General features: G+C 45.7%; 1 protein-coding gene across 1 annotated transcript in view; it reads right to left on the reverse strand.

Annotated features, from left to right (window-relative positions):
* Nucleotides 1–5,022: 5,022 nt before the first annotated feature.
* The window catches only part of ralgapa2 (Ral GTPase activating protein catalytic subunit alpha 2), a gene marked incomplete at its 3' end in the record, with an annotated part of 559,582 nt that continues 539,335 nt past the window's right edge, over nucleotides 5,023–25,269 (reverse strand). Inside the window, exons 43-44 of the mRNA XM_080751315.1 lie at nucleotides 21,289–21,413; nucleotides 5,023–5,195 (exon numbers count right to left, since the gene is read on the reverse strand). Coding sequence (XP_080607441.1) covers nucleotides 5,023–5,195; nucleotides 21,289–21,413 — 298 coding nt within the window. The remainder of the gene's footprint in view (nucleotides 5,196–21,288; nucleotides 21,414–25,269) is intronic.

Raw genomic sequence — 25,269 nt, forward strand, 5'->3', positions numbered from 1 at the left:
TTACAAAGAAATGATATTTGACAATTTCATACTGAAAAAAGAACATCGATGCAACGTGTTGTGAGCTTGTAGATCTGCTATTTCCACTACTTTTTGAAAGTGTTTGTAACTATATTAACATTTCTCAACATGGAAACAGTTTTGACGATATGCAAAATAATTGCGATTTCATCAAATAATTGCGATTAGACGATTATGTAATAACTGTGACAGCCCTAGACGCCACGAGGGAAAACGTAGAGAACACACACACGTAATTTGATTATTATTTCAGAACAGTTCAGAATCTGAAGAAATTTTACAGGCCATTTCGATTTTCCATTTAATCTTTTGGACCCGTTGAAGTCCTCTAGTGTGTAGGCAGAGATCAGATGTTTAGAACACAATAAAATAGCGTGCATACGCTGTCTCGTACAATAAGGACAACCTCATTAAGGTCACACACACACACACACACACCCACCCACCCACCCACCCACCCACACACCCACACACACACACACACACACACACACACACACACACACACACACACACACACACACAGGAAGAACAACAGTTGCTTTTGCTAAATGAAGAGATGTGGCAGCGGAAGAGGGGGGGGGGGGGGGGGGGGGGTGGCATCTCCGTTCACCGTCTCACCAAATGAAGACGAGGGAGAAAAGAAATCCGATTAAGGATGAAGAGGAGGAAGTGGGCGCGAGAGAGCGCATGCACGCACACACGCACGCACGCACGCACGCACCGTCGCACACACACCAGTGCATGGAGTTAAGAGTCACGGTCACCTGAGGCTCCGGTGGTAGTTTTTTTTTTTTTCTTTTCTTTTCAGCCTAACAGCAACATGGTTGCATCAATACGACGCGACAGCAAAATAAACCGATCATGAAATAAGACTCCGTATGTACATTCGAGAAAACATCGGAAAATTGCGTTTCTTCTTCTTCTTCGTTTCTTAAAGCAACTTATCGTCATTGTCGGGCGGAAACCTCATATCTCCGAGTTTCAAATGTGTATGTTCTTTCGCAAAGTAAAGCCCCGCTTCGTCACGCAAGGCCGTCGCACAAAAGTAGTGAAAACAGCCGATCTACAAGCACACAACGCCACGCGGCGCGAGTCGTTGTGTGCTTGTAGATCGGCTGTTTTCACTAGTTTAAATCATTTTTAAAATGACAAATGCAAAACGAACGGTTTTGGACATACAAGGTTTTCACCCGACAACGACGCTATAGATCCGAGAATATAAAAGACTGAGACATTCAACGCTAGGTTTCTATCAATGACAAGAGTGCAAAACATGTCACCAGTGTGTGTGACGTTGGAATGTGGTCGTCGTCGAGCGTCGGCGGAGACCGAGACGAACGATGGACGGAGGAACAGACCGGGGCTGAGGGGTGGGGTGGGGGGGGGGGTGCTGGGCGGGTCGGAGCTCATTGGATTAACGGGATACGAGACCAAGTTAACGACATCAGAAAACGATTACGCAGCGCACCGCATCCTCATTCCAGCAGAGCAGCATGAATCAAAGTGTCACGAGAATCCATCGGAATTCATTTAGAAACGAGGGAAAAATACAACTAAGAAAAAAACTGAAACAATAAATTAAAATAAACAAACCAGCGAACAATCACAAAAGCTAATTTTCATTAAGCTCAGGCAGGAAAAGACATCACTTTGATTGTCCACTCTGGGTTCAACGAGATTAAAAGTACGTCCACGCTTTGTGTGTATTGGTTAAGACACAAGAAACACACCTACTACTGTACACAAGTGGTTCTCAAAATGTCTCATTATGTATGCCCTCGTTTTGGTATGCACTGATTGGGCCCATGGACCTCTTGACAGTACAAATGGAACCAAATGTACCACTATAAAGGCTCCATTTGGTTTCATTTTCCATTTCCATGGTTTCCTAACTATCGTCAATTTAGCTGTAGAAACCTGGCAACATCTGGGGGTTGAATAGTTTAGTAGCCTATTTTTAAACATAAATCTTCAATTCTGAGTGGTCCATGTCCGCAATACATCAATTTGGGGGACCTTGTCGCGAGAAAGTCAAAGAACCACCGTGATGGACTAAACAGAGTAGTAGAGATGTGGGCTCGTGAGCAGGACGTCCCCAGCAAGAGGTCAGAGGGGGCAAAGGTCAAACTCGGTACAGAAAGATGAGGAAACACTTTCAGTTTTTCGAGTTTTATCCTAGTGAAAATGTACGGCTGTTCTGTTTAGTGCTTATCGTTCTCTTTTTCTTTTTTAGCGTCACCCAAGGACCGCATGCAGAAGCACCTGTAAAGCTACAATCCTTCATTTGTACACATCCCAACGAAGAGAGGCAATTGCTGACTATTAACACCAGGGGGATTCAAACTCGGTGTCAGAAGCGGGCCTCTTTTCTCGAACGCAGTTCTGGCCGCGGTCCCCCGCGCAGGTCCAATTTCTCATTTATTCATTTTTTTCAAAGAGAAGCGCTTATTGTTTGTGAGAAATTGGAACGGGAGGGCGGGGCGCGGGAGGACAGGAACTGCGTTTGAAAAAAAAAGAGGCTCACGTGTAGGAAACCAGACGTCTTCCGCTCACTCAGGAGCAGTGGAATCCCTCGTTTGAGTACGGGAGATGTTGGGGCGTACTGTATGTATGTATGAGCCTCAGGCAGTACTACTTGTCAACCGGTAGTAGTCCCGACCTGACACCGGGGTTCTGAATGTCTCGATGGAAGAGTATACAGAGTGCCGAAGTCCTGACGCCACTCGTTCATCCCCTGGGTCACGGAAGTCACTCCTCTATGGAGAATAGCATGGGGTAATCGTACATTTGGCCTATCATCGAAGAATTGTGGTCCAAAAATATTACAAAAAGACCCCAACTTAATCCATGCTAGCTAGCTATGCTTAGCTAGCAGCAGTGATGTTTACAAAGGAAGAAAATGGAGCATGAAGTTGTCACAGAGAGATGGTTTGTTCTGGCCAAAGAAATGCACATCCGGTCCCGGTTTCCGTCTCAGACTTAGTAACCGCGGAGCGGCGATAGTATTTTGGATTGTTCTTCTAAATGAAATCAAATTAAATTCTCAGGCGGAGCAGTTTGGACCAACGGCCTTTTTCTCGGGTTGACGCAGTAAATGAGTTAAACGGGGACGTGACCCAGGTAGGACTGGTAAATGACGTGGGACTTCGGTGCTCTACAAGGAGACCACCTCTTCAAACCACATGTACTATAGTTATACTGTATTAACACTCTCTACCATGCAGATTGGTTAAAAATACAAGTTTTTATTCATTCAAATAAGTTCTGGATTGTAGCTTTGAGCTCAATTTATACCCCATCGCATGGCAAACGGCTACGCCAATGGTTCTCAACCTGTGGGTCGATAATTCTTTTTTTTTTTGGGGGGGGGGGGGGGGGGCTAAATGAAGAGAGCCCCCCTCTCTTCATTTAGGGGGGGGGGAGCCCCCCTCTCTTGGGGGGGGGGGTCCCCAGATGACAGTGAAGTGACAATTTAAGGACTTTAAAATACCTATAAAAAAAGAGAGAAAACTAAAAGACCATTAATGAATCAAAAGTAATCAACAAGCCATGAAAACTGGTCAAACTTCAAAATGATACAAGCTTGTGAAATAGTGAAAAAAAGAGTGTGAAACGCCTTGCTTCGCGAGGTGTTGTGGGCTTGTAGATCCGCTATTTTCACAATACTTATACTGGGGAACCGAAAGAGAAATGCCTCAACTCCTACAAGTGCTTATCAGGGTGTGGGGGTTTCAAATTTTTTGGGGGTCACGGCCTGGAAAGGTTGAGAACTACTGGACTATGTCATACTGCAGAGTATAACGTCACTGTCGGGCAGAAACCTTGTATCTCCAAGTTTCAAATTTGTAATTTTTTTCGCAAAGCAAAGCCCTGCTACATCATACGAGGCCGTCGCACAAAAGTAGTGAAAACAGCAGATCTACAAGCACACAAAGCCTCGTGGTGCGAGGCGTTGTGTGCTTGTAGATCGTTCAAATCATTTTTAAAATGATGAATACAAAACAAACGGTTTTGGACATACAAGGTTTCCACCCGACAACGACGATAGATAAGACTTGAGTGTCACTACCGTAGGCTCTTAAGACATTATTTTGTACAACAGAGGGGACATGTTTATCATCACAGGTTGACTTGCATCAGTCATGACGGGTTCCTACATCGCTCCGATTCTTCAGCAAAAACTTGCATTGAATGAACATAAATAGCTTAAAGTCTTCGCGTTCCCGTCTCGATTAAAAAACAACAAAAAAACACTTTGACCCTAATGTGTACGTAGTTGACCGGGGTGTGTGTGCCACAGGGCTCTGTACTAGGTCCTGTGCTAGTATTTCCCTAGTGTGCGGCCCAAACGTTTTCGGCAAACACAAACAAACAACGGCCACGTTCTACGAGCTCACGACGCGTCGCTCATGACAACGCGTCTCCCCCAACGCGGCGCGTCGTGAGCTTTTAGATCGGCTACCTTTGCCGTTAACCTCGATCCCCCGGATAGGGACAGTAAGGTTTGTGTAGATAAGCAGCTGAACGGGCGAAAAAGGAAAAAAACTATAAAAAAAAAAAAAAAAAAGGAAATGTTTCCAGAGTCATCGATAAATGCCACTTAAATAAAATAAAAAAAACATCAAAATTGCAATGTGCTCCAGTTATGTGTCTACATGACACAAACAGACGGACAGACAGAAGATAATCACACAAATAAAAACTTCCCAAAGTGGATTCCAGTGACTCTATAGATTCCTTTACAGGGGTCTAAATTGACCCATACGAGTCTGTAACTCTGACAGCGTACAAATGGAACCAAATGAACCCTGGCGGGTTAATTTGGTTCCATTTGTACACTGTCAGAGTTAAGGGGAGACCTTGACGTTTGAAAGTTTGGTCTACATGACACAGACAGACAGACGATAATCACACAAATAAAAACTTTGCAGTCGCGAGGGGGCGCAGTAGTAGTAGTAGCCAATCAGAGTTGAGGAGGAGGAGGGGATGATGAAGAGTTCAGTTGGAGGACTTGCTGATGGCGCTGGCCGAGCGGCGGAGCTTGCCGGACACGCGGTTCCGGGTGGCGCGGGGCATGGTGGGAGACACCTGGTCCACTGTCTGGCTGTCTGGTGGAGGAGGAGGAGCACCACCCAGCTCCGCACTGGTACTGGTACTGTTACTGAGGGAGCCTGGGACGGGAGAGAGAGAGGGAGGGAGAGAGGGGGGGAGAGGGAGAGAGAGAGAGAGAGAGAGAGAGAGAGAGAGAGGGAGAGAGAAAGGGGGGGAGAGGGAGAGAGAGAGAGAGAGAGAGAGAGAGAGAGAGGAGGGGGGGGGGAAGTAGGGTGAGAGAAGAAGGGAGAGAGGGAGAGAGGAGAGAGGGAGTGAGTGAGTGAGTGAGTGAGTGAGTGAGTGAGTGAGTGAGTGAGTGAGAGGAAGGGAGGGAGAGAACGAGAGGGGGAGTGAGAGAGAGGAGGAGAGAGAGAGGTAGAGAAGGAGGGAGTGAATGAGAGAGGACAGAGAGAAAGAGAGAGAGGGATAGTGTGAGTGAGTGAGAGAGAGAGAGAGAGAAAAGGTGGGAGTGAGAGAGGACAGAGAGAGAGAGAGAGAGAGAGGGAAGGGGAGAGAGAGGTCAGATATGGGGATGTGGAACATGTCACATTGGAACGTGCATTGTTGTGCACGTGACACACACACACACACACACAGCATCCACTTGAAGCAGAACCCACCCAACACCCACACCAATTAAAAAGTGAAACAGTGTGATCCATGTTCAGAGTCAGAGCAGTGTTGACCATCATAATAACAATGCATTCATTTATTAGTGAGAGACAGCGATCAAAGGTGTTTCTGTGCAAGGAAGCGAATCTCATGCCTTGTGCAAACATGCTCGGTCATCTCAAGACAGCCGTTAACAGAGAGAGACAAGCATATTTTTCCAGATGCTTGTATGATTTGTGACAAAATAACAAAACAAAAAAGAGAACCCGGTTGCCACCTGTTTAACCGCTGAGCCACGCCAACCACAAAGAATTCCAAATGATTCAGACAATAGCCGACCTACAAGCACCGCTGCACCGCTGTGAAGCTCAGTAGAGCTATTTCAGAAAATGTGCTGAAATTGTACAAAAAAATAATAAAAAAGAGAAAAAGTTGGTTTTCACAGCTCTATAATGACGTGACCAAAATTGAAACGCCCAAAACTGGGATGCGAGGGTGCAAGTGGTTAAAGCCACAGGCTGTAACAAAATGCATTAAGGGTAGGTGAGAGTAAATATAAAAAGCCTGCTATGAAAAAATGAAGAAAAAAAAAAACAGACACATTATGTCTCCGTCGGACATAATGTTGGAGTCTTTTCTTTTGTGGCGCTCGTCCTCTGCTGCACTCAGGGACCTTTGTGTCAACGATTACCAGGGGATGACAAAACGGACGGGGGATAAGTGCGCTGGGCTGAAAAGGTGCCGGGGACACAATCAAAAACATCGCTGGTCGTCTGCCTCTACTATTCTGTTCCCCCCCGTTGCAAATTCAGCCCTCATCAATTCCCCCAAAAACTTCTCCATGCAGCCGTCGCCTACCTACCCCGCGCAATCCTCCCTCTGACTACCCGTTTTTTAAGCCACAGAGTGTCCAGTTTTTAGAATTTTTAAGATATTTTTGGGCTTTATTGACAGTATATGGTAAAGCGAGACAGTAAGCAGGGAGAGAAAGACAGGGAATGACATGCAACAAAGGTCATCGGGATCGGGATTCGAACCCACAACGTGCTGTCAGGCTTCACCACTGGCACTGACTATTGCCGATGGAAAGGTTAGCATTATGTATTGAGAGGCACTCTTGCCGATTTCGTAAGAGACTCGTCGCCAATTGCAAGATATTTAAAAGTTATTTGGGGCCATGATGATAACCCCTTCTTCCCACTACTAGACTAATAAGGATTTATATTGTCTGTGTTATTGTTTACAACCACAATTATTCACGTGTGGCAAGATCGCGGTTCCAGTTTTAGTTGTTTCTCATAGAGCTTGCGACCCTCCTTGCCCATCAGCCCCCACCGTTGCGTTCAGGGCTACCGGGAAAACCGCATTCACGTGGACCGCTAGGCCAGCGGACCCCCGGAAGTCTCCAGATTTAAGCACTTTCAAACCGGGAGCTCATATTTTTGGGCTTGTCGTGATAGGCAAAAATATTACAAATAAAATATCATTTAAAAAAGAAAATTCAATAACAGATCCCCAAGCTCAGTATTTTCCACTATATACTGTATATAAAACAATAAATAGGGTGGTTAAACGAGTTTGCCGCGTTGGAAATTCACCCCTTAATCAATTCACCCCCCAAAACTCCCCTCTTACCCACAATCCTCCCCTGTCTGCCGCCCCTTTTTTTTTGCCACGAAAGGTTCTCCGGTTTTTAAACAACTCAAACAAGCTTCAGCTTTTGTGGAGTCCTGAGCATCTGTCTGAATATTCTCATTCCCCGTCCTGGTTGTGTGTGTGTGTGTGTGTGTGTGTGTGTGTGTGTGTGTGTGTGTGTGTGTGTGTGTGTGTGTGTGTGTGGCGTCTCAAGTTGCAGCGTCTAAAAGAGGGACAGACAGATGGCCACAGTAACAGACACTCCGCGCTGCGCGGGACGCCGTCGCCGGCCAGCAGCCAACATCCGGGAGCTCTGCTGCTTAGTGGGGGGTGAGGGGGTTTCTTCCCAAACCACAGGGTCGCAGGGATCACATCAGTATTTATGGAGTAAATATATTTTATTTTTGTGTATTTATTTTACCGTTCTTACAAATAGTTTTTTAATTATAAAATACATTTTAAGTATAAAAGATTTTCATAAATGTAAAAAAAAGAAAAAAAAAAAAGGTGTGTGTGCGTGTGGACGGTGTTGGCCTAACCCCGATTTAACTTTCACCCTGCCGTCTTTTTTGGGCATGTCATTTTCAAAAAAAATATTATCCGATCTAAAGATGTCTGAAATTAGGAAAAAACAGTCCTAAGCCAGAGAACAAAACCCAGCATTCCGGCACACAGGGCATCGGTCCATTCCTGCACTGAAGGAAGAACAAAAAAAAAGCCCACAGCCTACATAAGCGAGACGCCTCTCTCACTCTCCCTCTCCATCTACAAAGAGGCTCCATCTGCCTTCTGTGCACTGGGGGGGGGGGGGGGGGGGGGTCTACCTTGCAAAGATAAAGACCTCTCTAGCCTACACGGACAGTAGTGTGATGCATAGAGGCCTCCCCCTGCCACACGCACGCACGCACGCACGCACGCACACACGCACACACGCACACACACACACACACACACACACACATTTCTGGTGGTGTTGGTGTTACTTCCATGATGTTTTCAAATGTTTTCTTAATCTATACACCCGTAACAAGAATATGCCGCTCGAATGACTCTGTCTGTGCTAGTGTGCTTCTGTTATGTTTCCAATGGGACTACAGTTCCGTGCAGCAGTTGCTACTTCCGATACTCGTCGTTCGGGAGCTGTCGTTCCAGACTCTACACATAGCATTCGGAGATTGTGGAATAGTTGTCTGGCTACGCAAGACTATGTTTAGGAGGACTCTGACAGGAAGTTGTTTAGGTCGTCTCGACTCTGACAGGAAGTCGGAGGGTTTGACAGATTAAATAAACAAACAAACAAATAAATACATGAATAAAGATCCCAGATCTTCCTCGCACCATGAGCATGAGAGACTAATGTGTCATCATTATATCCTCCTCATCACAGACCTGTTATTTCCTGCTCTGTACACACCAACCCACAATGCACTGCAGCCAGAGAGAGAGAGAGAGAGAGAGAGAGAGAGAGAGACAAACAGACAGAGGAAGACAGACAGACGCAGAGAGAGAAAGACTCAGAGACACACACACACACACACACACACACACACACACACACACACACACACACACACACACACACACACACACACACACACACACACACACACACACACACACACACACACACACACACACACAGACACACAGAGAGAGAGAGAGAGAGAGAGCACAGTAAACAAAGAGGAGTCTTTAAATGGCTCTGCTCCCCCATCGGGTCCCCTGCCTGCCTGCCTGCCTGCAGCAGTTCAAACAAGGCTTCTAAACGACAAAGGCGTCTTCCCTTCCAGTGCGGCAGGTGTTGAGTCTCAGAGTTGTGCCCCGGGGCAAACAGCCACGCTCCTCCGACACACAGACAGACAGACAGACAGACAGGGAACGATAGGGATGGGGGGAGGAGGGGTGAGGAGATAAAGGCAAACCACATGCAGAAGCGAGGTGGTGGGGGGGTTGGGAGTGGTGGGGTGTAGCCGTATTGTTCATGCCGCTAACGTAGTCGGAGTGCTAATTGTCCACCTTCCCGTGCATCACTCTCAATTAACCAGCCGAGAGAGAGAGAGAGAGAGAGCCTCCGTTATCCCTTTTGTCACACAGCTCTGGATAAATGAAGCCTTGGTTAGTATCCAAACAACAGAGGAGGGAGGGGAGGGGTGAGGGTGGGGGGAGGTGTGGAAGAAACCAGCCAAGGTGAGTGAACGAGTAGAGAAGGTAACAGGTGTGTAAAAGGAGACTGCCGGCCGAGAGGAAATTAAAAAAAACTAACGGCAAGCTTTTGTTTTTCCTGTCGGGCCGACTTGATCGAGGGGCTTACCTTCATCAAATACCCTTAGTTTTTTAATCTAAAAAGGAAAAACACAGAGTAGAGCATTGTGTAAGAGAACACAAACACACACACACACAGCTGCGGCAATTCCCAACACGACACAACGCTGCTGAAACGTTTTTTGGGGGTTTTGTTTCAGACAGCTTGTGTGGCAAAGTCATTAGTGGTCGCTGGAAGGATGCAAGACATTAAAGGGTTAAAATACAGTAACATATGCATGTATCAAAAAAGCACTTCGGGTAAGGCAAGACACGCCCGCTGAACCGGAGGTAGGGAGCGCTCCTTTGTGTTCACTTGGACCGCACAGAGGCGCCGAAAGTCGGGGGGAAAACTAAAAACTACTTCCGCAGGTCTTGCCTTAACTAAGGTGCTTTTTTGATACACGCGAAAAATACACACACACATTATGAATGGTAGGTAAAAATCGGACACCTCCAGGATCCCCTTGTCATCACCTGCTGACTCGGTGGCGCCCCATGCATGCTCAATCTGTCCCGTATTTCATGTCAATGTGCTGCTCATACGGGACAGTTTCAGGTGCACACCGGCAGACAGTGAGGAGATGGTAACCGTTAGAGGATGTTTCAACATAAGGGGTTTGGGGACAGCAGCGATGCACGGGGCTCCAGAGAAATGCTGTGTTTAGACTACCTGAAACGAAGCCACAGAACAGCCACTCCCATGACGTGGTCTTTGTTGAGCCCGACTTAGATTTCATCATGCGACGGTTTGTCGCGTGCCAACAACAGCTTATACAATGCCTTATTTTTAAGTAAAAATTAAGTATTAGTGTTCTTGTAAATGAACAGGGTAGGGTTAAATAACAGCACAGGGAAATGGATAACGTCAAGAATTGAGTTTTTCTTCCATATTATATGGAGGGGAGCAGGAATTTCGAGAGAGAGCAAAGAAGAGTGGAAGTGGGGAAAATATCTTATAAATGAAGAGCTGAGAAATATTTCTTTTTGCAGTTTGTAGCTTCATGTCCCCGGTAGGCTAAACAACATAGCATAAAACGTCAAGCATTTGGGGGACAGGTCTCTAGGGGGGTGGGGGGTAGGGCGGGTGCTTTGAGGTGGTGGAGAGCTCCTCAGTGTTTTAACGCTGCTTCTGCAGAGACCGTCACCTTGCTGAAGAGCTCCGACCACCGGTTGGAATTGGTTTCACATAAACAGCTTAAAATTACACCCCTCATAGGTGGCAGAAGGTTCACTGATGTACCTCAGCATACGCATAGTTTAGGAACAACAATAACCAATACAAAACTAAAAATAAAAGAGCAAAGAAACGTCATATAAGGACTGGCATATGGCTTAGTACAGTGTTTCTCAAAGGTGGATTCCAGGGACTCTGTGGGTTCCTTTATTGGGGTCTAAATTGACCCATACAAGTCTGTAACTCTGACAGTGTACAAATGGAACCTAACAGGTTCATTTGGTTCCATTTTGTACACTGTCAGAGTTAAGGGGAGACCTTGACATTTGAAAGTTTGAGAAACACAGGCTTATAGTAGGTCTGTATTGACCAAGTGCACCGACTATTTTGCTTTTACGTCACAACCAAGCGTCATGTGAAAGCAAGACGGCCACCATGTGGATATGGTCAATGACAGATGGACTGGTTCATGCAGAGTGATCTGGGTGTGACATGAAGTCAAGGCATGATGCAGGCATGATGCTGACGTGAAGTGCCTTATAAATACAATGCATTTGTGAGGTTGCAGAGTGTAGAGTAAGATAGCAGAGCATGGAGTGAGGCTGCAGAGTGTGTTGTCAGGTTGCAGAGGGTGTAGCAAAGTTGCGTAGCGCGTAACGAGGTAGCTTAGGATGGAGTGAGGTTGCACGGCTTGAGAGTGAGGTTGCATTCAGGGTCATAGTGGATGAAGCTGTGATAGGACACTGAGCAGCCAGGTTCAGGGTTCAAAGGTGATGGTTGGGATGAGCTGACAAGCTGGGTTACACACTGTGACGCAACACGGGACAACAGCAGGTGCGCTTCATTTAGCATCGTTTCGACCAGTGGCGTCAGTTCAGCAAAGGCTAAGGTATGGCGACATGACTGGTGTCATGTTGCCATACGGGAGAGTATTTTTTGCAGGTCTTTAACACATTGGCCGCCATTTTAACATTGACTGTATGGCTCTCCTGCCATTTTGTTTAATAAAAAAATTTATATATTTTTTTTATATTGACATTTTTCCTAAATTCTGTGTTTTTTCGACCATGTCTTACAGTACCTGAAAAGAAAGAAGACCACCTCTAGTCTCACCAAAAAATAAAAAAATAAAATAAAAAGCTTTTTTTTCTATAGTTGCAGCCATCTCAAAATAGCCATTTTTGACCAAAATCCAGCTCTAATTGATAAAACTGGAGATATTGACCTTTTTGTGATCGATCGCTTTTCAAGTGGATAATTCAGTTGATATTTGTATTTATGGCGTCAGGCACTTATCAGATAAGTTTACTAGTGTAATAAGTGTAATTGTGTAATAGGGCAATAACTGGAATAGTGTAATAGGGCTGTAATAGGTCACCTCTTGCCCTTAGGGCGTCATACTGACTTCACACAAATAGAAATAAGCTTTTTACCTTTTATTCACATTCAAGTGTTTTATTTTGCACAGATCACATTTTGACACACACACACACACACACACACACACACACACACACACACACACACACACACACACACACACACACACACACACACACACACACACACTTATAACTTATAACTTTATATAAGGCAAAGCCTATGTGTATAACTGTAAATATGTTCCCCATATTCAACTGTTTTATTTATTTGTGGCACTTGCTTTGGCGATGTAAACGTAGCCTATGTTTTCTCATGCCAATAACGTTCCTTTGAATTGAATCGCTCTCATGCTCTGTTGATGTGCGCAAACTGCTGGCTGGCCTCAGTGGCAGTGGCGTCAGTTCAGAAAAAGGTAAGGTATGGCAACATGACTAGACACCAGTCATGTTGCCATACCTTAGCAACAGGCACGATGAAAAGTTCATTTTTATTATTTCCCCCTGTAGCCAAGGTATGGCAGCTGCATACCCCTGCCATACCCAATTGACGCCCCTGCTCAGTGGCCTCGTAGAGAACTGATAGGAATCAAGTTACTCTGCTTGTTGCTGATCCGGCCTGGGTCTATACCGGATGCGGAAACGTTTCTTGCATGCATGTGAGTGTTACATAACCGGATACAGTAGGCGGGCTTTAGAACGGAACAGACTGCAGCGATCACACACGGCCAGTGGTGATATTTCTCCAGGCGCGTTTCCTTCCTTCAGGCTGCAAGCACTTGCGCCGTTGCGCGGCGCGCCTCAAACACGCGCACATGCGCGATTGCGCGTGCACGCACGCTGCAGCATCAGCCAAGTGAGGAGGAAGAAAAGTAGTTTAGGCTTGGATGTAAACAACAACAGTAAACTTACTGACAATGACGATCGCCGTGTTTGCATTTCTTCCTCGTTGGATTCCACTCGTCGCGACGCGTTGTAGATCTGCTATTTTCACTCCTTTTTTTTGTTACACCGCTGGGAGTTTGGACGCGACCCTTTCCTGAGAACTGGAATATAATACACCTAGAACTCCTCCTCCCATCAGGCTCCATGGATGCGAGGCGTTGTGTGCTTGCAGATCTGCTATTTTCACCAGTTTTGTTACATACCGATGGAAGTTATATGGACGCGACACGTTGCTTTTCTTCAGACAATGGTCGCCTGATTGAGGACTCCGCCGGGGGGGGGGGGATATTTTCTCCTCTCCACTCCCGTAGCAGGGCTTGAAGATCGGTTGGTGGTCGACTGGACCGGCCGACGGCGCTGCATCTTGTCCAGTAGGTGATTGTGTTGTTTGTAACCTCGCCTCACCAGGCTTTCTATACGTGTGTTTGTAGTGGGCTGAGGATCTGTTCCAACTGGGTGTCGGTGCTGGGCCCTGGGTACAAGGATTCACTGCGGGCCCCCCATGAATTTTCTACATAGGGGGATTTAAAAAATAGATATATACAAGCTCACAGCATGGCACCGAGTGTCGCGCTGCAAGCTTGTAGATCTGCTATTTTTCAATAGCAAAAGTATAAAATAATGAAGCCCCTTCCACCTTGGGCCCTAGTAACTCAGACTCGTCCCACTTTTCCCTTGTGACGCTCCTGCTGATCTGATCTTCTGATCTTCGTTGTTGTCTGGCTGCCTGGGACATAATATTTTGTTGTCGAGACTTTGGGGGTTATGATGAAGCTGTGTGTTGTTGGCCAATGAGGCAGGTCATGGCTTTCCAAGTGAACATTTTACTGGATTTTGTTTGATTTGTGCAAAATGGTCTCAGATCCAGCTGCTCCGTTGTCGCTTCTGCCAGCCCCTTCACCAGGCATGTACACACATAGACATCAAAGGGGGCTTGAGCCCCTGCCCCTGAGGGCTGCATTCAATAGAATTGTCCACCAAAAGGCCCCTTTAGAAATGTCAGCCCCTGCCTCTCTAAATATTCTCTGCACATCCCTGCCCCACATCCCTTTACATGCGTGTGGCCAGTGTGCCGCTGATTGCACTCTGCGGGCTGCGCTCTGCCACGCTAAATGCATTCACTGTGGTTTATTGGGAGTTTTATTCATTTCTATTGAGATTTATACGTTATTACACTCTTGTTTTCAAACACACTTACTGTGATGAGTGATATCTTTGGTTCGTTATATGACTGAAAGCTCAAACTTTTTCACGGGCTGCAGAATAATGTAATTAAACATTACATTATATAAAAGCAAATTCTCGGGACTATCGGGCCTGGCGGGGAGCGACATTGGAATTTTCTCGTGACTATCGGGGGAGGCGGCCAATGAGTTAAGTCCGAGTGTATCAAAAAAGCAACTGGGTTAAGCACCGTTGGACCGACATTTCACCAGGTTAGCATTCACCAGGGTTAGTTTTACTGAGGTTAGGGTTAAGGTTAGGGTTTAGGTGTATTTCCGTCCCCCAGACTTTCGTCACCTCCGCGCAGCCAATCACAAGCTTCGGTCTGCCTTAACCCAGTTGCTTTTTTGATACACTTGGACTGAAAGACATGTAAAAAACACTCTCCCGTTGCCATACCTTAGCTTTTTACCTTAATGTGCCGCTGCTGCTAATTAACAATAACACATTGCACCTGTGCTGACCTACTGAACCGAGGAATAAACCATTTTTTCAAGATAGGGGGATACAAGTGTTGTCGAGAATATGATACACTGGTGAAAGCAATCATTTTGTTCTAATTTCCATTGCAGATAGTTTAAAGTAATTTAATAACAGAATAATCAACGCAGGGAGTCATAGAGACATTTGTGAATTCATTTTAAGAAGTACATTTACATTTTATTTCCCCCTGGCTGGAGCCAAGGTATGGCAGCTTCCATACCTTGCCACGCCCAATGAATACCTGAGATGAAAAACATAGCCATATTTTAAATATTTTTTGAATATAGATATTTTTTTGATTTACCAGACTGTAAACCACAAACTAACGTTTCTAATCTGTTCAATTCTTAATGCACTCCCCCCTCATTTTGTTGAATACGATTTGTTTTACTTAACTCTAGGAATTATAAGACATCATACTTGGGAAGTGGAAAAACAGTACATCTCCAACAGTTTGTTGAACGACAGTATAAGTCCGTACAAGCAATATTCAGCAGACAAGGGGAGCAGATAACATTAAAACAGACAATTGAACAAAATGAGGGGGGGAGTGCATTAACAATTTAACAGATTAAAAATGACTAGTTTGTGGTTTACAGTCTTGTAAAACAAAAAATATCTATATTAGAAATAAATCAAATATGGACTTAGACTGTTATTCGTCTCAGATACTCAATATGGACGCCACTGGTTTCGACTTTCATCTTAAGTTTCCTACCACAAAAGGATCTCGGGGAGCTAAATCAAGCGCACCCCAGTGCAGCTATGTGATGATGTGGATGGATGGGGGGGGGGGGGGGATGTGCGTCATGCCTAAAGCGTGTTTGAGGAAGCAGGCAGAGAGTCTTACAGTCCAGCTTGGCCCAGGGGAAGCCCTGGAAGTCACACTGCATCCCAGGCCAACGCCTGCAGGCTGCCATGGAGCATGGATGATATGTTAGTGACTGCAATGGGAAGCAAGAAGCAGTGCCAGTATAATATGGACAACACACATGGACCATATGATGGAGAGCAGGGACGTGCTGGGCCCCTGATTCAGCCCAGGAAAAAAGAGTTGGAGAGGCCCTCGTTGCGCGCTATAGCGAGAGATCTCTCTCGTTGAGTAGCTGCTGCTACTCAAAAGATTTGTGACAAAGTGACAAGCCAGTGGGCCAATTACATGCTGCTTATTTTACTTTAAGCAGCAGTAACTGTGTGTGTGTGTGTGTGTGTGTGTGTGTGTGTGTGTGTGCGTGTGTGTGTGTGTGTGTGTGTGTGTGTGTGTGTGTACACACACACACTTATCCATGGCATAGAAGATTACCAGGTGAAGGTGATACATGTGGAATTGCTTAACGTCATTGCTGCCATGTTTCAGGCCCGCTGGCCGACATGTTCGGAATGAAGTGACATCACGCGCGCGCACGCACACACACACACACACACACACACACACACACACACACACACACACACACACACACACACACACACACACTTAATCTATTTAAACAGGCATATTCCGGTGGATGTACAAATTGCCATTCAGAGTGAGTTTCCGCAGGGGTTGAGGAGGTGCGACATTACTTCATTACATTACTGTCTCTCTGTCTCTCTCTCTCCCCCCCCCCCCTTCCGCCCGCCACACCCAGCGAAACAAATCCCTCATTTAGGCAAAGAAAAATGACTCAAGCTGGTCTAACCTCTCTCTCCCTGCCCGGCTACAAAAGAGCCCAACAACGCCTCTGAGAAAAAAAAAAGAAAAGACTCACATCCTCAGCTAACAGACTTGAACGACGGGGCGTTGGGCAATTACGAGCTCTTTCTTCGCTATCCCTTTCTATTAGGGCTGTCACGATTATGACATTTTACATGACGATTCATTGTCACTCAAATAATTGCGATTAACGATTTAATTTTTTTTTTTTGTCGTTGACAGTTACATTTCTGTTTGGCTTATCCACCTGTTTCCGCAAACATTTACTGGAGCATTATTTGTAGGACACTTCCGGTAAACAGCAGACATACAAGCTCACGTCGCGTCGCAGATGCAACCGTTGTGAGCTTGTAGATCACACTCGGCTGCGGCGCCGGAAGCTCTGTGCAACTTCTGCGCAATGCACGATGGGATGTTGGAGGGTTGTGGATAGGCTTTGAAGTTGCACATGGCAGATATGACACATAACCTAAATATACAAAGAAATTACTGACATATTTGACAACTTTATACTTAAAAAATAACATTAATAGTGGAAATAGCCGATGTACAAGCTCACAACGCGTCACGATGCGACGCGTGGTGAGCTTGTACATCGGCTATTTCCACTATTTTTTACTAAAAAAATATATATATGAAAGATTTTCAACATGGAAATGATTATGACGATTATGAAAAAGAATCGCGATTATGTCAAATAATTGCGATTGGAAGATTATGTAATAATTGTGACAGCCCTACTTCCTATATCTCGCTCTCTCAGCCCTCCGCCCCTCCTAAGGATGGGTTCTCTCCGTGCTCCCCTTGCCCTCATCTCCTTTATGTTCAGCCATACACGCGTTCATTCCTTTCAATGCTGCATGTGTAGACGATGAGAACTGTGTGTGGACACCTGTTGAGAGCTGTTTAACTCATTTACTGCCAAAATTGTATTTCTTTTGCAAGTCATTTTATGGTTTGCCCTGACTGCCAAAATCGTGTTTTTCATGAGTTAGCGATCAGCCCCAGCTCATATATAAAATAATTGGTACCACCCTGGTACCGGAACATGCGAAATGACGTCATCGAAAAATCCGATCCGTATCCGCTTCGGTTCTACTATTTTCGCGGAAACTCTGCTGCTGTGTTATGCAGTTAGGAAGTAGAAAACAAACACGCTTCTTCAACGCTTCTTTTTCACTTGTTAAGCGCAGAAATAACCTCCGTCTTTACCTTTTAGCGCGGGATTGATCGTACTGGAGATAAAAATTCTGTGACGAAAATCGCGGGCGCTGGTTGGTATTGTTTGTTAACGTGGCAGCAGCACGCCGATCTTTGGTTTCTGTTTCACATTTGTCTGCTCTACTAGTCGGCATTACTCTACGCTAGATTGGACAAAATTGTCACCCTGACCTGAAAATGTAGTGTCTGTTGACTAAACAGGTGGGGAGAACCCTACACTCTGAATTGTAAGGGCTACAACTTTAACCCAAAAATAGCACTTTCACTATCATTTAGTTTTTAAGACGACTAAATATCATAAGACTTTAGTCGCCTTAAATATCCTAAGAACTTATTCGACTAAATCTACGGTTGATTTTGTCGACTAAAATGTATTTTGGTGGCGTCGTAATGGCTGATTTTACACGTGGCTGCATGCTGAAAATAGCCAATCTACAAGCTCACAAGATTTGGAGATTGCAAGAAACTACCGTGTTTTGTACCAAAAGAAATCTAAAACTAAATCAACGCTGCGCCGCGGGACGGACAGAAGGACGCCTTCCTGTCCGCCAACAACAGCCTCCGCATCGCACCTGCCTTCTGAGGCAGAGGCACGGGAGCTCAGCAAACACACAAACAGCAAGGCACACACAACGTGCAGGTGAGCACACACACAGTGTCCTCATTCACACGTAGCTGTCGGCCTCGCACGCACTCTGCCAAAATGTCTATAAACATTTCAAGGCACGCTTTCTGAAAATAGGCAACAACGCAAACCGTCGCACGCAGGGGGGTGATCGACATGTCCGTGGCAAAGACTTGATTTTGTCCAAGGCAAATTCTAGATTCTTTTTTTTTACACATTTTCTTATTTTCATCATAAGACCCAATTAATGGTATATTAGGAGTCCACAGTGGTTGTTCGCAAATGTTTTATTTGCGAGGACCCCCATAACTCTGAGAGTGTGCAAATGCAGTTACAGACCTGTTATGGTCATTCAGGGCCATCTCTTTATGCATTTCTGGTAATATTATTGGTCTCATTTGTCTCATTATTTTTTGTCTCATAGCCCTGAAACATGACAGGGCTATGTCTGTGGCAAAAATACAATCTTTACAAAAATGTCCACCACAAACCAAAATGGCGATGACCCCTGGTCGCACGCACACAGGTTTGTATTATAATACTTGTGAGGAGGACATGAACATTTAGGACATACGCTCTTGAATGCCACTGTATCACATGTATGCAACTTTTAACCCAAATCCTGAAACTGAAAATAGCTGATTCACAAGCTCAAGTGTTGCAGGGCAAAGCGCTGTGAGCTTGTTGTAGATTAGCAATTTATGGTGCACGATACCAGCACGCAACTAACTATAACCAGGCATAAACTAAACCTCTAATTGTCTAATCCTAACTCTATGACCACATCTTTGCTTAAACATAACATATCCAATTGGCCCTATTCACGTCCCACCCAATCAGCAACTTCCTGGTGCTGACGTCACGCTTTGAAGGGGAAACCCTACTAAAAGCCCATATAGAGTTAACACAGAAATCGCAAATTTAATGCAATTTCCGAATAGTAAAGTATAAAATACGGCTAGCATGATCAAGAACACAAGATGGTAAAAGGCACAAAAAAGGCTAAAAGGTAAAACTCTATGGGCTTTTAGCAGGGTTTACCCTTCAAAGCACCAGAAGTTGCTGAGAAATTTGCTGAGTGGGCGGGGCATGAATAGGGTCCATTCTCTCAGGAACATGGTCCTCACACAACGTCTATTTCTCAAATTCTACTATACACATCTCCATTCAGAAACATTGCCATTTAGAAGATTGACTTCCATGATTATTCTAAATGGCTGTGTCACCTAAACCTAACCTTAACCCTAACCTCAGTGGGGGTATTTCTGAATGGGGATGTTTCTAAGTGGGGGTGTTTCTGAATGGAAGTCTGCACCCGCTATACACAAACACTTTGACGTGAACATGATGACAAGATATAGCTGGGTCTCCCTCAGTCCAAATCGAAGGCGTTTACAGTTGACACGGAGTGGGAAAGTGCAATGCTGTTATTGATCTGAAGCGACGGCCTGCCGATCGATCAGAGCTTGTAGGAGCAAGGAGAGAAGACACATTGTCCTCTCCCTCCTGGTTAAAGTGACACGCTGGGCTGCTACATGCTGCTGTTAGCTAGTGGACGCTGGACAGGAGGTCATCAATGTGTCTGTGGCAAAGACTGGGTCTTGTCCATGTCCACAGTACATTAGATTTACACACCATTAAAAATGTTCCATATGGCATGTTCTAACTGTGTACCAAATTTCATGCTTCTATCATAAAGTGCACGATTTGTGCACGAAACGCTCGGACTATAATGATATTTTCCACTCTTTTTTTATGTCTGTGGTAAAAAAGGAATTTTGACAAAAACGGCCACCATAAGCCAGTATGGACCCCTGGAGCTGGATCTCTAAGAGCGGGTTGGACAAGCATACGCGCACGCACGCACGCACACACACACGCACAGTGACCTTGATTTAACAAGGCTGCTTATATTCATAGGAGAGTAATTGCATGGAAAAAGATGCAGGTTGCTTGAAACGGGGGGCGAAGGGGTTTGAAGCTCGGCTTGTTGTTTGATATTCATCAGTGAGCATGTGCTCAGGACGAGAGGACACACACACACACACACACACACACACACACACACACACACACACACACACACACACACACACACACACACACACACATGTGATCTTATAGATTTATGTCATTTTTGTTTTTATGAAATACTCCCCTTCAGGGGTAGTTCTGGTTGTAAAGGAAAAGTAAACATCACAGAAATTAACTGGTTCTGGAAAAAAGTTTCAAGTTATGGAAGGTTCTGAGTTTCCCTTCCTAGTGGAAAAGAGACATTGGGCTGAGAAAGAGACGATACAGTAGTTGATCTACAAGCTTCTGAGCTTGTAGATCGACTATTTTCAGCATGCAACCAAGTGTAAAATCAGACATTACGACACCATCAATGCCTACAAAAAAAGGAAATCTGTCAACTGTAGATTTAGTCAACTAAAATATATTTGGATTCGACTAAAACTAGACTAAAACAGTTCAGCTGACTATAAAATATGACTAAAACTAAATGACATGTTATTTAAAAGACCATGACTGAAACCAAATCCAAACCCCCTGTCTAAATCAACACCAGGATGATAGTCAAGTCGCTGTAATTTCGTTAAATTAAAACTATATATTTTGGAAACTTCAGAGTATAACAAATCAGAAAGCCTTGATTCCATTTGCAAAATCCCAAGCCCAAGGAATGTTTTTTTTTTTTTGTGCAAAACAAATGCTTGAAATTGATTCAGAATCATGAAAAGAAAACTGATTTGTTATATACTCTTGATGTTTCCAAAAATGTATAGTTTTCCTAATCCCCCGAAAATGTGAAGGAACCTTCATTTTTGCACATATTGAAATGGATATGTCTATGAGCAGGAGAAGAAGGTCTCACCTGTCCCACTCATGGGGTAGAAGCTGGGCGACGGCGAGAACACCTGCGACGCAAAGTCCTCGAACGTCATCACCTCCCGGTGGTTCTGGACGATGGCCTCCAGGTAGAGGGCCCTCTCCTCGTAGCTGGTTGGTCACCGTCAAGGAAACGCTCAACGGTAAACGGTGCATTTAGAAACATTTATTTCATCGCTGTCGGGTGGAAACCTAGTACATCCAAAACCGTTCGTTTTAATTGTATTTATCATTTTGAAAATTAGTTAAACTAGTGAAAATAGGCGATCTACAAGCACACAACTCCACAGCTATTTTCACTAGTTTTTTGCGACCATCTTGAATCGTGAAGAGGGGAATTACTTTACTAAAAAACATCGACATTTTAAAGTTGGGAGATACAAGGTTTCTTATCGACAGTGACGATTTATTCCAAAGCGCTTCACATAGATTGTGCATCACATTCACACACTGACGGCAGAGGAAACCATGCAAGGCACCAACTTGCACATCGGGAGCAACTAGGACACTTCGACACCAACTCTGGGGGAGCCCAGGGATCGAACTGGGAACCTTGCGGTTCCCATCCGGCTACTCTACCCCTGAGCCACTGACGCCCAGAAAAAGATAAATGCAATCAATTGGACAGACAGACACACAGACAGACAGACAGACAGCGACACACACACACACACACACACACACACACACACACACACACACACACACACACACACACACACACACACACACACACACACACACACACACACACACACACACACACACACACACACACACACACACACACACACACACACACTGAGAGATAGCATCACATGACCAAAAAAGGAATGCATCCTGAATCCTAATGAGCAGAGATGGATGGCGTTAACGCAACATGATTAGCATCAAATAATCATCAGATTAGGATCAAATCCATTCACACTCACACTCTCGCACACACACACACACGCACACACACACACACACACACAGAGAGAGAGAGAGGAAACAATCATCCCAGCCTCACAACCCCAAAATGGGAAAGCAGATGCCAAAATCACCCTCTCCTCTCTGACAGAACCCCCCCACCCCCGACACACACACACACACACACACACACACACACACACACACACACACACACACACACACACACACACACACACACACACACACACACACACACACACACACACACACACACACACACACACACACACACACACACACACACACAGGCTGCCTGCCACTTCTCCTCCATGCCATCAGGGGGGGGGAATTGGAGCCATTTGAAATTCAGAGTGACAAGCAACGACTGGACGCCCGGAGAGGCGGCGTGCGGGACGGACTGATGGACAGATCTGAAATGGAGAATCGCACGGATTCCAAATCAGGAACGACGCGTGTCTCTCTCTCTAATACGCACGCACGCGCAGGCAGGCACGTGCACACATAGACATCAAAGGGGGCTTGAGCCCCTGCCCTTGTATCCGTCTGTAAAGAGTGCCCTCTCCAGACCATGAAATTGCAGTTTTTACTATGGTGAAAGAAATGCCAATGCCCCCTCTTTCCATGCCATACCTGAAGGCAGCATTCAAGACAATGGCCTTGTCCAAACTCTCCTGAACTTGAATGCAGCATCTAATGTTGAAAGAATTGCCCTCTCTGTGTAGAAATCCCAGTATTCACTTTATTATGCTTAGTTCAGTGTGGTATCACGTACCGAAAATAGCCGACCTCCAAGCTCACAATGTTGTTGTGAGCTTGGGGAGGTCGGCTATTTCCGATATTTCCACCAAAAGGCCCTTTTAGAAATGTCAGCCCCTGCCTCTAACATTCTCTGCACGTGCCTGGCACTGGCACACACACACACACACACACACACACACACACACACACACACACACACACACACACACACACACACACACACACACACACACACACACACACACACACACACACACACACACACACACACACACACACACAAAATGGCTGCGATGACTGGCTGCTTTAGAAACACACTCCTAACAGCCGTTATGACATCATAACCATGCCCAGTTTGCTCGGGGAACAGAGCCGGTCGGACGCTGGGGTCGAGGTACGAGACCCAATCAGAAGGATTGATTCTGACGGTGTAATGGCGGCCGCCGCTCGCCGTGGGGGCTTTGGACACGGACTGGACACGCAAAGCAAGGACGTGTGTGTGTGTGTGTGTGTGTGTGTGTGTGTGTGTGTGTGTGTGTGTGTGTGTGTGTGTGTGTGTGTGTGTGTGTGTGTGTGTGTCCCAGAATGCCATGCACCGGCAAACAGGGGTGTCGCACCAAATTCTGGGCCCTGGGTACAAGGATTCACTGCGGGGCCCCTGTGTTTTAACTATTGAAAAATAGCAAATATACAAGCTCGCAGAGCGGCACCGAGTGCCGCGCTGCGAGCTTGTGGATCTGCTATTTTTGAAAAATCATGAAAATCTTTGAATATTTCAAATCCTTCTAAGGTTTTTTTGAAAAACCTATGTTTCGATGTCAGTGGAGCTCAAACCTTTTCATGTGCAGGACCCCCAAAATCTAAAAATATTTAGTTCCAGGGACCCCCCAGAAGCAAAATTTGAGTTACAAATGTTCGCTTAAAAAATACATATATTCAAAGATTTGCACACATTTTCACGACTTTTAAAAAATAGCAGATCTACAAGCTCGCAGCGCGGCACTCGGTGCCGCGCTGTGAGCTTGTATATCTGCTATTTTTCAATAGTTAAAGCATAAAATAATTAAGGCCCCTCCAACACCTTGGGCCCTAGTAACTCAGTCCCACTTTCCTACCCCTTGTGACGCCCCTGCCGGCAAATGATGCCCGCCCAGGGCGGAGCCGTCCATTCCAGCCCTGCCTTATTGATGGACGACAACCTGACAAACACATGCAGCCTCACGGAGACGCACAAACGCGCACGCACACACGGTGGTGGGGAAAGTACTCATATTTTTTTTACTGAAGTAAAAGTATCAGTACTGCAAAGTGGAAATACTCTGTTAAAAGTAAAAGTCCGGAATAAAAAATGTACCTGAGTAAAAGTATATAAAGTAGTCATTATGCAGAATCTCCCGTTTCAAGGTTTTCAAATGTCTGAAAATCTTTTGAAAATGGCAGATCCACAAGCTCACAATGCGTTGCGATGCATTGTGAGCTTGTAGATTTTCAAATGGCCGAAATGTATATAGGGCTGAACACAGTTACTAGTCACTAAGTTTTCAAATAAATGTAGTGGAGTAGAGGCATAATGTTTGGATCCAAGATGTAGTGGAGCAGAAGTAAAAGTATACTGGAAATGCCGAAGTCAACTACAAATACCTCAAAACTTGTACTCAAGTACAGTACTTAAGTAAATGTACTTAGTTAGTGCACACACACACACACCTCTGTCCCCTGCAGACACAGGGCGACCCCCCCCCCTCCCCCCCCCACGCATCTCATTAACAGTGTGGTGTGCGCCGGGGCTGCCGCAGCTGCTAAGGCCAGGAGGCTGGAACCGGGGCTGAGGCCGAAAGATAGGCTGGACCGGAGTGCAAGAGTCGTCTCTGGGTCTGGGTTAGACAGATAGGACCGGGGCTGCTGGCAGAACAAGGGGGGCCCCGGGGGGCAAGGGGGACGGGCGGGGACAGATCTGGGCACATGCCGCCACAGCAGCAGGGGTCCAAGGCGAACCGCTGTGACGAATGGCCTGCAAAAGGAGCCGTGGAAGAGAAGCAGGGGTTGACGGGCACCTGAGCCTCTGTAGGGGCTGAGGTGGGGTGGGCTGGTGGTGGGGTGGGGGCCATGGCGGACATGCCAGGGGGTGCCATGGGCACGGCTAGTGCACACATAGACATCAAAGGGGGTTGAGCCCCTGCCCTTTTATCCATCTGTAAAAAAAGTGCCCTCTCCAGACCATGAATGCAGTTTTTTACTATGGTGAAAGAAATGCAAATGCCCCTTTTCCATG

This window comes from Nannobrachium achirus (assembly GCF_963921795.1).
Source record: "Nannobrachium achirus genome assembly, chromosome: 20".
Classification (NCBI taxonomy): Eukaryota; Metazoa; Chordata; class Actinopteri; order Myctophiformes; family Myctophidae; genus Nannobrachium; species Nannobrachium achirus.